Below are 13,048 nucleotides of genomic sequence, written 5' to 3' on the forward strand. Positions count from 1 at the left end.
GCACAGCAAGTATTGATTTCACATTGAAATAGGTCCTATTGGAAGTTTTCCTGCTAAACATAACACAACAGTATGTGGTATACTCTTTCTATTTGCATCATTAAAAATAAATTTCTACTTAAAAGCAATTATGAAAATCACAATCCTCTTAAAATGTATTAAATTGGTGTAAGTATGTACATCTCCTTCAACAAGAATTCTCTAGTTGTCCAAATAGTGTCTGCAGGTAAAGTTTTAAATTTATTAATTTAGAGAGAGAAAGAGAGAGCACGAGTGGGAGGGGTAGAAGGAGAAGGAGAGAGTCTCAAGCAGACTCCATACTGAGTGCAGAGCTGGACACGGGGCTGGGTCTCATGACCCTGAAATCATAACCTGAGCTGACATGAAGAGTTGGACGCTTAGCAACTGAGCCACCCAGGCGCCCTGCCCCCTTGGTAGATTTTTAAAACTCCATTCTATTTAACAAAAGCTTTTCATACTTGAAAGAACAAGAAATCCTAAAATCCAAAGGACTTTTCAAAGTTACTCTAAACTGAAAGGTACAAAATTCCATTAAGATAAACTTTTCAAGGGAATCAGTCATTTAACTGTATACTTCTGGAAGAGTATTTGCATATACTTGTGAATTGATTTTAAAAAGTTAAAAAAAAAAAGGAGCATCTAGATTTAAAGTGTTTGGGATATGGGGACAGAAAGAACGTGACACAGATTCAAAGTGATAATCTCCAAGGTCTTTTCAATCTACTTCACCTGAGGGTGAAGAATTTTACTGCCAGTAAAAAGCTTTGATAAGTTGAGAAGATATTGCATAATTAGTCACAGAGTTAGCAATATTTGGCCCAGACATATACAGTATGACTTTAACTTCACATTGCATGATATCCTGTAATTCTCTAAAATTCAAATTTTCAAGTGTTGGGAACCCAAAGGGATTCAAGGTGGATGAAGCTTGGCAATTTTTTCATAGTAATACTGTTTGCTTGGTCTCTCCAAAAGTATAACTGAAATAAATTCTACATACAATTGTACACTTTCATGTTTTTGTTATATTAAGCCTTCTCTCATGACAATCGTTAGAGAATTAAAACAATTCGGGCAATCGTTTTATTTTTAAATGATTATATTTCTGTAGTCACCAGTTTTGTCGATTTATTTTTCCAGGAGAAAAATCAACATTTAAAGGGTTCAAAAAGAAGCTAATAAAATTACTTGATTGTTTTTAGGAGACATTTACAAACTTTGCTCACTTCTTTTTTTGAGAGAGAGAGAAAATATCACAGGGAGGCAAAAACAACCAGCTCCACTCCCGCCCCCCTCTCCCAAAAACCCACAGGCTATAGATAAAATTATTCTAAGAATTAGTCTTATTTTTAATGCATAGAAAATAGCAAAATTATCATGCCAACATAAGGAATATATACTATAATTAAGAAGTGCCTAATTATCAAAACAATGATAGTCATGGTTAGATGCAACCTAGCAATCTTATATACGATGCAACTACCTATTGTATGATCATTCCTGTTACATATTACATTCGATCCTCATCAAATGAAGCTATGTATAAATGGCATCATGAAATAAACATTGAATATCACAATAGGGTCATATTCTGCTACTGCACGACCACGGCATGCAAGTACTATGCATTAGCTGTAAACAGTAAAGTGTCATTACCTTCCAGAAATCCAAAGAACATGAAAAGTACATGTATCGTACTAAACGCCAATTGTATTTAAATGACTTTCAGAGTGAACAAAGCTAATTGTATGAAACAGCTTTGGATCTCTGTCACTGCTTTCTACATATATCCTGTAGTCACAAGATATAGCCAAACAAGATCTGTTAATGCTACGAGTTCTAGTGAACCGTTGTCAACACTAGGACACAAATGATCCTATGCTCCAATACAAAAGCTGTTTTAAATCATTTTTCCTTTCTGCCATAATTCAGATTTTTGAATCATTAAGAATACACTAAATGTGGACAACGATGCACTTATTTTTTAAACTGGAAACTTTCTCTCGTGACACCAATGTATTCATGTCAGGAATAAGAATACTGTAGCTCCTTGCCAACAAATGCTTTTCTCTACTTATATTCTAAGTGGATAGTTGGCAAGAAGGAACCTGGATTGTATTAAAACTTGGGGGGGGGGCGGTGTCACCTCTAAGATACTTTCCATATTTGTAAAAGGTAGATAAAATCTAGCAGCTAGGAGAGGAAGGCCAACAGAAGATGATCTGTTCTTACAGAAATGCAGATGGATCATTTAGGTCTGATCCAATGATTCCTAAGCAATTAAAAAAAATTACCACAGTGGAGCTGAAGCTTGCACACTATAAAATAACTATTTCAGCTCTCTTCAGGTTTGGTATTGTAGGGTTTTTGGAAAGAGGGGAAAAATAGATTGCTGGGCAGGTTTTTCCATGCTCTATCAGCTCTGATAATGAGTTAGGCAGTTGGCGTGGACGACAGGAATGTCCTTTTCACTCAGAATTCTAATAAACCTCCTGTGAAGTTGCACATACCATCCATCCAAATGGACTCATTTTGGTCTGCGTTCCAGTTAGGTGGAAATAGTCACATTCTCAAACTGAGTGTGGACATGATATGGTCATGTGGAATATTTAAATACATTACCTATATCCTACTAAATCAAAATCTTGCTTTTACATTTACAGTGAGATAAAACAACATTTAAAGCCATTGCAATTTGTCCATTTCCTGTTCATATACAAGTGATTTAAGTTTGCTTATGAGGCAAAAACTGTACAATTCTCATCATTCAGGCATTATAAAATGTCTTTCTTTAAAGTCTTGGGATATAAACAGTTTGGTTTATATGAATTACATATTTTCCTTCTGCATTAAGAAACAATATACATCTTTTTCCAGAGTAATTTAATGTTATATATGATAAGCCTAAGAGAGTCGTAAAAACTGACTTTATCGCCCGTGACCGTCAATATCGTTACTTTCTTAAAAGTCACGAACGTTCTCTGGCCACTCGGGTCATTGCCCATTTGGAGGGAACTGTACTTGAGCCCTGGGACCATACAGAGATTTGCCTCCATAAAAACTGAGGCCATTGACCAGCCTCAATAGAAGTCTTTAATAAAATCAAACATTTCAGAATATCCGGGAGAGTTTCTGTTTCTCAGACACAAGTTCCTTGACGTGTCGAGAGGTGATGTTTTCGATTTCGGACTCCTGAAGTCTTGTCTTTACTATCTGAAGGCTTCTGCTGTGAAATATCTATTAGGGCACTGGCGATTGCAAGGCCTGAAAGAAGAGGAAAAAAATCATTCAAATATTTGGTTAGCCATTTCCAGGATACAGTGTCTTAGCACCGTTTTTCTTATTGTTTGATATTTAGTCATCAAACATACAGCTGTTTATTGGAAGTTATCATGTAGCTTGTTATCATGTATCATGTAAAATGTTTCTCAACTGAGACATATGATCTTCACACATGAAGAAGAACGAGGATCTGACAATTAATTATCTGTCTGACCTTCGACAATCAAAATCAGTGTGTGACAAAAACATCACAACCAGCTTAGTTCCCACACCTTAGTTCCCACATCTGAACACAGGTTTGTTCTAGCTGTACACAGATTTTTCAGTGTTACTATTATTTTTATAGAATACAAGCCAACGTATTAAGATTTTTCTAAAAATTTTGAGCAGTCTTAGGGTTAAAGAAAAATTGAGCCAATATTAATACATGATTATCAAGCAAAGTCCATGGTTTACATTAATGTTCACTCTTTATATTGTATATTTTGTGGGTTTTGACAAATGCATAATGTCACATGTTCAACATTAGAGTATCATACAGAGTAATTTTGCTACTTTTAAAATCCCCTGTGCTTTACCAACTTATTCTTTTCCTGAGCCTCTGATAATGACTGATCGTTTAAAAAAGTCTCTATAGTTTTGCCTTTTCCAGAATGTCATATAGTTGGAGACACATAGTTGGAATGATTGTACATAGCCTTTTCAGATGGTCCTATTATTTTTTTAAAGATTTTATTTATTTATTCATGAGAGACACAGAGAGAGAGAGAGAAAGAGAGGCAGAGACACAGGCAGAGGGAGAAGCAGGCTCCCCGCAGGGAGCCTGACAGGGGACTCCATCCTGGGTCTCCAGGATCAGGCCCTGGGCTGAAGGCGGCGCTAAACCACTGAGCCACCTGGGCTGCCCCAGATGGTCTTATTTTGCTTAATAATATGCCTTTAAGTTCCATCATATCTTTTTTGGTTCAATGGTTCATTTATATTTGTTGCTAAATAATATTCCATTGTATGGATATGCCACAGTTTGTTTATCCATTCCCCTATTAAATTTTCACTGCTTTTAATTTTTGGGAATTATAAACAAGGCGGTATAGACATACATTTCCAATTCACAAACAGCTTTGAAGGAAACTATCTAACTAACTGTCTTCCACAGGGGCTGTGCTATTTTGCATTCCCACTGGCAATGAATGAGAGCTTCTCATTCATTGTACCACATCTCTGTCAGTATTTGGTGTTGGTGTGTGGGATTTTAGCCATTTGAATAGGAATGTAACTATATCTTATGGTTGTTTTAATTTGCAATTCCATAGTAACATATGATGTTAAGCATCTTTTTCATAAGCTTACTTGTCAGATGTGTATTTTTTGAGGTATCTGTTGAGATCTTTTGCCCATTTTTTAAAAAGATTTTATTTATTTATTCATGAGAGACACAGAAAGAGAGAGGCAGAGACACAGGCAGAGGCAGAAGCAGGCTCCATGCAGGGAGCCCCATGTGGGACTTGATCCTGGAACTCCAGGATCATGCCCTGAGCAGAAGGCAGATGCTCAACTGCTGAGCCACCCAGGCATCCTCTTTTGCCCATTTTTAATTGAACTGTTTCTTTTCTTATTGTTGAGTTTTAAGAGACTTCATTTACATTTTAGATACCAGTCCCTTAACAGATCTGTGTTTTGCAAGTATTTTCTCCAAATCTGTGGTCTGTCTTTTCATTCTCTTTTTTCCTCAAGTGTTTTTAAGAAGAAAACAGCCAGGCACAGAGTTGTGTTATGTATAAGCAGACATGGAGGAAAGATAGTTTGATATTTCTTAAACAGGAAAAAAACCTTGAGTATTAGCAGCAGCTATCAGCACAAAAGTGGATCTCTAGCTATCATAGGGAATTTAAAGAATACTATTTTGTTACATCATTTTGTCTACTGTCTACTGATTGACAAGAACATTATTAGTAAGATGTTCATAGATAGTCAGGACTTTTCTTAATTTGTACAAGCAATGGTCTAGTCAGATACTTTGGTGTATCATAAGTATACATGAATTATTTTAGTTTCTGTTCAGTCTCGTGTAATTCTTGAGTAAAACAAAATGTGACGAGTCACCAGGCTAAACCAAGAGACCAGTCTGCTTGCTTTAAGGAGGTCACTAAAGAACTTTTGGTTCATTTTCCCATCTCCTGGGTCTTGGAGACTTGAACTTGAAAGTTGAATCAAACCCTGAGCCCTACAGACATCTCCTCAATGTGCTGCTCTTAAGAAGAAGCCTCACTTTTGGATCTTAAACTATGTAAAATACCATTGAATTATTTTACTCCTGTGGGTCAATTTAGGGTAAGACTCAAAGATGATCTGGCAAGAACAGAACTAGAAAGGCTTATGAACAGAAAGAAATACCAGTGGAAGGAAACAGATAGTGTAAGAGGAGGGTCAACCAGTCTAGGACAGCACTATAGAAGTCAAGGGATGCCAGGGTTCAGGAGTCGGCCAAGAGCATCAAATAGGCCAGCAGCGAGGCTGAATGCAGAGACCATCAGATCTTTCTCAAAGAAGATTCAGATGGCCTTTGAGTCATTTCCATACCTAACTGAGGAAGGAGATCTGAAAGTTAAGCAAGGAATGGGGTGAGAAAAAAATGTGGCAACATATATAAGTTCCATGTCTCAGCCATTTGGCCCTGGGAAGAGGTAAGTGAGCTGGAACACAGGGGAGGCAACAGGTCAGATGAGATATATGGGAATACATAGGATTATCTGAGTACATCTATTTTTTAAAGGAAAAAAGGAGTTTTATGTACATGTGAAAACAGAAGAGAAAGTATTTGTGGGAAGGAGAAATTAATGATGTGAGGGAGGAAAAGGATTAAAAAGTTATAGTAATCACTGCCCAGGCTGATAATCTTAGATATTTACCTTTTAAGGATTCCTATTAAATAATCTGCTCTTTCAGGATACAGATAATTATTCTGAATTACTTAGAGATAATGCAAGTTCAAAGGTTCAAAGTTTAAATAAAAATTGCTTTCTTGGTCTTGGAAGAGCATATATGAACTCCTGAAGTGTCCAACATAGAAGTTTCAACCACTTATTCTGCTGTAGGAAGTAATTAGTTCATTATTTTCTTCAAAGGAGGGAGCTGAAGTACATGTTTTTTTTTGTTTTTTTTTTGTTTTTGTTTTTTTTTTTTTTTTTTTTAAAAAAAAGACTCACAGTACATGGTTGTGCTAACAAAAAGTTCAGTTCAGGCAGACCTTAAGTTTCCACAGATCTCTTGGCATACTTCTGTTATAATTCACAACCTTCTGTTATTTCATTCCTGGCACTCTCTTATCCAGAGACAGCCAAATGTGACAAAGAATATATGTCTCTTTTAATGCAGACAGAGACCACTTACACTAATTGCAATGATCACAGCATCTAAATATGAAATCATGTTATTCATTAAACTACTGCATGATCCAGTCCAAAGAAGCTCTGAAAAACAATGCTTTTCCATTTACCTGTGGCTGCAAATGTTGTTTTCCTTACAGAAGATATAATGTCAGGAGAGAAGCAAACGGTTTGAGATGCCCAAACAGGAAGTTCCATGCTAATCAGAAACTGCCACTGTGCCTTTGTATTTCAAGGTTTTTGAAATCCAAAGCTTAATTAAAGTAGTGTCTCTCACAAATATCCTGGGTTCACTAGTGAATTTTAAGCTTGGAAACACATCCAGTTGAAAATAATAAGCCATAAACCATATTTCAGTCCTTAATTTATAAGTAAAATCACAAATCATGCTTATTTTTAATTTGACAAATTTTTGTTCTTTCCTATGGAAATGGAACTATCAGCTACACTTACAGATTCTGCATAAATGGCAATATGTACCTAGGAACCTTGGATTCCTACAGGCAGTGATATTTGAGTGTCCCCCAGGTGTGCTCACAGAGGATGCTCCGAGGGCCATGTGCCCAGCACTCATCCTCTGGATGGGCTAAACGATGATTTTGTTTAGACTTAAGCTTGGGTCCTTTACAGGACTATACAGCTGTGGCACACCATGAGTTGCTCCTTTTTACAATCTTGTAATTTAATTATGAACGGCATAATAATCATAATAACTGCATGTACGTTCATGTAAAATTGTGTAAGTTTTTATTACTATTTTTGCATTTCTTCATATTATACTATAGGGAGAACTCTAAAACAACAGCCCAGAAATTGCTAGTCCTCAGTCAATCTACAAGAAAGAGGCCCTGGACAGAAGAGTAAAAGGAGAAACCAGGTCCCAGTCTTCCCAAAGTGTCTAGTGTGTGGAAGACTCTTTAAAAAAGAAAGAGAGGATTGAGAAATTAAAATAGTTTCTATCCTTGCCCTTTAGTATACTTTATTGTAGGGAATCTTAATTGATAAAAAGAAAAGTTGTCAGTAGCTCTTTAAGAAAAACAGTATTATTCCCCTCTGCGTATAACATGTATATGCTGGTGAGAGACTGACTATATAAATAGGAAACAGCCAGACCATGACATAAAAATAGAACTCTGGCCCACACCTGCAGCAACATGCTCAGGAAATCAATCTCTATCTCCAATAACCAGAGTAGGAAGCCAGCCTGCCATGTCAGGTTTGGGGGAGGTCAGGCTGCTATCTCTAGAAACAATCCAGGAAGTCAAACAATTGCCCCTGTAACAATGGGTCCCATCCAGTCAACATGATTAATAACTGACAAAGTCCCTAATTTTTGTCCCTACTTCTAACTCAGGACCAACCAGAGAAAGGCAAATACGCACCCCTAACCAATCATATAGGACGCTCTGTTTCTAGTTAACCTGATTTTAGCTTTCCTGTGCCAGTAGCTTCCAATCAGGGCATACCTGAAGCCTTCTCTTTGTTCCACTATGTCCCACACATTTGTCTTTTTTTAAGTGTCTGGCAAACACAAACACACAATGATGGAGGACTCCATTGCTAGAGTAAGTTCTGAATAAATAGCTTTCATGTTATTTGGTTGGTCTGGGTTTATTTTCACACTGGTATTGAAGAGATAAAGGTAGCTTGAGATCTTTCCCGGATTTTTTTTTAATGCATCAATAAAATAAAAACAACTTTAAAAAAAGTTATCCATATTGCCCTTTGAGGGACTTTCTCCTCCTTTAGATTTCCCTGGGAAATCTGTCCCCCAGGGACACCTTTTCCGGTGACGACCCCACCCTCCTGGTGCCATAGGAGGAAGCACTTCCTGCCAATAGGATGCCGTGCAGTGGCACAGGCTGCCTGCAGTTTGAGTTCCATTAAAATCAGGTCACTCTAGAAGATCATTTTTCAAAACGTCACACAAATCATCTGATGAAATCCACTTATTGTGTTCTCTAGGCCTACCATAGTTCCTTGTTATCAAAGCAATACAATTAACTGGGGGAACAATTCATTATTTTAGACTGGTGGTCTAAAGGAATTTCATTTACCATGTCAAGATGATGCACAGACGCTGCAGGCTAGCAGAATTTACATCAAAATATGCCGGTAGATTCAATAAAAATGCTGGGGTTTAAATATTTATTATAAGCTTTACCTTTTTGCACTTTTAGTTCTTAAATACCAGACACTATGACATTTAGATTATTTAAATATGAATTATACACCTCAGAAGAAAGAAAGAACCATCTTCTGTTTCCTATTCCATTTGCCATGGCCTTGTGGTGTTTTCAACTATCCCCTGCTAAGGTGGACAATCCCCAGTGGCTGCTCTGGATTACCCAGGGCAGGGAAGGCTGTGAAGGAAGCAGACCCCTTTGGGACCATGCAGTTTTCCTTCAGAACAGGGGCACAATTTAGTAGCTACTGGTTTGGATGCCAAGAGCCACCAAAGAGATTTAGTAATAAGTAGGAGATATACCAAAATCAGACTTTTACCCGGATTCTTAGAAAAAGACCCACTACTTCTTCCTAAAATTAAGAACTTTGGTTCTCAATGAACACGTGCAGACATGCCCTAAAAGAAAGCAACAGAAATGACTAACAGCTACATATTTAAATGATGAATATATCTTTTTAAGCCACTAAATTTGCAATGAAAACCACCAAGGAGAAACATTAGGAATTGAGTTATCTTTAGTAAAACTCTAGTTTTTCCTAATGGAAGTGAAATGGTATTAGTAGACTCCAGCAGTAACAATGTAATCATAAAATTACTGATGTGTGGGTTTTTTTACAATTATGCAGAACAATTAATAAGTACAGTAATAAAATACTGCACATCAAGTGAAATTGCCTTGGAAAGAACACTCTCACTTTATATACAAACATAGCACTTCCATTTTACATTTGAACAAAGCCTCCGAAAAGTCATTCATTTTGAAACGCTCTCCTCCCAAGTCTGTGTAAAAGCAGGCACCACTATATATTTTAATTTTCCAGGAAAACAGCTTCATTAGGCGTGAAAGGTTAATTGCAGGTTTAAGTGGAGCTCAGGGAACGGTGCAGGGTCTGCAGTGAATTACATAGTCTGCTTCAGGACGACTTGAATGAACGCTGTAAACTGTTTGCCCTGCTGAAATGTTTTACTACCTCATTTACTATCTGTCTTCTTTTACGGCTTGTATTTGTAGTTCTTCTAAACCTTTAATGGCTACAGTTTTATTTCACTGTAATCAGATTTAAATGGAAATACCATGCTGGGATGTTTAAATGTTTTCCCTCTGATTGTATACAGCTACATACTACTGATCAGAGTCCTGGCTATCCTTCACATGATTAAGAAAGTGACTTTGGGAAACTTTGATGTTACATAGACTCTAGCTATTGTGCAGGCTCAATTTAGCATTCAGTATGGCCACTCTTGCCAATACGCAACTAGGGCTGGATGCATAATTAGAAAATATGCATTTCCATTTTAATTTATCTGTTGGAAGGCCAGGGCAACTGAAGTCATTATTAGGCAAAACTCCAAAGGTTACATTGTTGAACCAAAATTGAAATACTTCAAATAGTGAAAACATTGGAATGACAAATGGACTAGTCATATTCGTCTGAGAGTTTAAAGAAATGTTTCCCTTCATCTACTCAAAACCAATGACAACTGCAGATGTCAGTGTTTAAATAAAAATGATAACTGTATTCTGGTTATACTATTTTGTTTGGCCTTTAACACAGCATAACAATTTAAAGTTTGATTTAAAGACACACTGTACAAGCTTTATGAAATGTAACCCTGCAGATGCCAACACAGATGCCACCTTGTATAACATTGCCAAATACTCCCTAAATTGTATATGGACTGTTCTCTGATTGGTTAGAATGTGCTGAGTAAATAAATCATGGTTATTACTGTCTCAAGGCATTGTTTAATGCAAATCCTCATGCTTTTTTTAAAAAGTAAAGTTTCTTTTATATCTTACTAGTTCCAATTTTAATTACATGTAAAAAAATTGTGCTGATTCATTAAAAAAATATATATATATTTTATTTAGAGCCACAAACATTACAAGAATCAGCCTTGCAGCTTCTCTTCCACATTGTTAAGTAAATTTCCAATTGAGAATTCCCTTATCCTAAGCTACCTGGGGAAATATTTTCTAGTATTCTCTTCTTTCAATTAAAGAAATCTGAAAAATGATAATCTTTATTTTAAGCCCCAATCACCTTTAAATTAATTAAAATGCTTACTGATCATTCATTGTAAAGATCAAACTGTGGCAATATTATAATCATATCTTATTTTTCATTTGGTAGAGACATTGTATTTTAGCATTTCCAGTAGTAAAATGTCATTGATTGCTTTAAATTAAATGAGACTATATGTGAAAACATTTATAAAGTAAAATGTATTACACAAAGCTAATTAATAATTTTATTTTTTATTTTTTTATTTTTATTTTTTTTAATTAATAATTTTAATTAAAAAAAATCAGCTACTACTACTACTAGTAAGAAATCACAATCAAATTACAAATGTCCAGAAAACTCCAAAGTCCTAAGTATCAAGAAAGTGAAGAGCAAATCACTTCACTCAACTATCATTTCTTGAGTGCCTAGTATATGTTCCAGGCACCACACTGAGTCCCTAAGAATTTAGCAATGAATCAGACAGATAAGACATAAAAAAATTCCATATTCCATGGAACTTCCAATATACTAAATCAAGCTCTTGCATTTTTTTGACCAAGTTATTGTGAATATTAAATGTGAAGGGCTTAAGAAAGTGCCTGGCACCTAAGAGCTCAAATATGTCAATCATCATCATCACCACCATCATCATTATCACCATCACCATCATCAAAATGATGAAGTGAGAAGTTTGAAGTCAAGTAGGGAGCAGCTGACAAAACACTGGGCACTCAAAACTTTGCCTCTCTCCTTTAATGGCATACATTCATTCATCCAAAAACTAGTGTGCCTAGTGTGAAATGCCAAATATGGAACAAAATTGGATAGAAGGGTGAACTCAAAGACTTGCAGACAGCACCAATTTAGAACAACATTGTTAGTGAGTTGGTACTGTGTTCAGTCCTCAAATCAGAATTATTTTGATGACTTGGATAACAAAATTGAGAACTTGTTCATAGAAGTACAGATGACTTATATGTGTGGCCACTCATTAGAGAATATGAAAATAATTGAAAGTGGCAATGGCAAGATACAGAAATGACAACATTCAATAGAGAAAACATTGTTTATATTAAATTGCTTGTATTAGTGGAAATACTACTAATAATGAACTTCTATACACTTTTTAGAGATAAAGTGCTTTTCCATTAATTATCTAGGTTATTTCTCAAGACTATTCTGCTAAAGAGAGTCAGGGCTCTTTCCATCCTCCCTTCACTAATGGCCCAAATGAGTGATGAAATGACTGGTCCAGGCTTACACAACTGGTTCTAGGGGTGGTACCTGAACCCAGGCTTCCAGATCCTTTGACTTGAACTCTGCTCACTTTTTACCATTAGAAGGAACTTGTTACTTTCGTACAAATGAGCAACACATGATTTTGAGCCAATGGGGGGAAAACCTCACAAAATTCAAAAACTGGTAGAGGTATGAAATCAGTTAGGTCAAAGGCACTGATTAAGGCTGATGGTAATAAAAACAATAACAATAATATTTTTTAAAAGCCCTATTCTATTAACACTGAGTGAATGCTTACTATATGCTGGGCATTGCCCTCAGCACTTGATGTGCATTGTTTTATCCATTTATGCAGATAGGAGTAGATGACAGCATGGGTTAAATGGATGAACATGTGTTGAGGACAAATACAGCTGGCATGGTTGAGGTGGGCTGTTGTCAAAGAGCTGTTATTAAACAGCATTAAGCTAGGGCAACAATATAAACGCTCCTAGATTTGCTAATAAGTGCACAGAGACAAATTCTATGAAGTAGGCCCAAGGCATGCGGGGAGAAAAAACGGTGGAGGCGAGATCTCTGCAGTGGGTGTGGAGGTCAGAGATTCCTAGGGGAGGTGATTTCTGAGCTGAGGTTTGAAAGATGAGAAAGGGCCACTCAGGAGAAGAGTCAGCTTGTGTTCTGGTTAGAGAGAACTAAAACTTCACCCAAGGGCATCTGAAACTTCTGGACATTTGCTAGGGGTGGAGCACAGGTGTGAACAAGAGAACAGTGAGACAGAAGGAAGAGAAGGAAGCAGAAGGGAGTCCATGAGACAACCCCAGGTGCCAAACCTGGAAAGAGATGTTTCATCTGCGAGCCAGAAAGAGCCAGGGGATGATTTTAAGCAGTGGAGAGGCATAACCAGTTCTTTATTTCAAAGAGAC

The 13,048-nt window shown here is 36.6% G+C and overlaps 1 protein-coding gene across 1 annotated transcript in view; it reads right to left on the reverse strand.

Moving 5' to 3' along the window:
* Positions 1–1,102: 1,102 nt before the first annotated feature.
* Positions 1,103–13,048, reverse strand: part of ATRNL1 (attractin like 1) — a 760,501-nt gene continuing 748,555 nt past the window's right edge. Inside the window, exon 29 of the mRNA XM_041742630.1 lies at positions 1,103–3,285. Coding sequence (XP_041598564.1) covers positions 3,161–3,285 — 125 coding nt within the window. The 3' untranslated portion in view covers positions 1,103–3,160. The remainder of the gene's footprint in view (positions 3,286–13,048) is intronic.

Source organism: Vulpes lagopus, chromosome 2, assembly GCF_018345385.1.
Source record: "Vulpes lagopus strain Blue_001 chromosome 2, ASM1834538v1, whole genome shotgun sequence".
Taxonomy (NCBI): Eukaryota; Metazoa; Chordata; class Mammalia; order Carnivora; family Canidae; genus Vulpes; species Vulpes lagopus.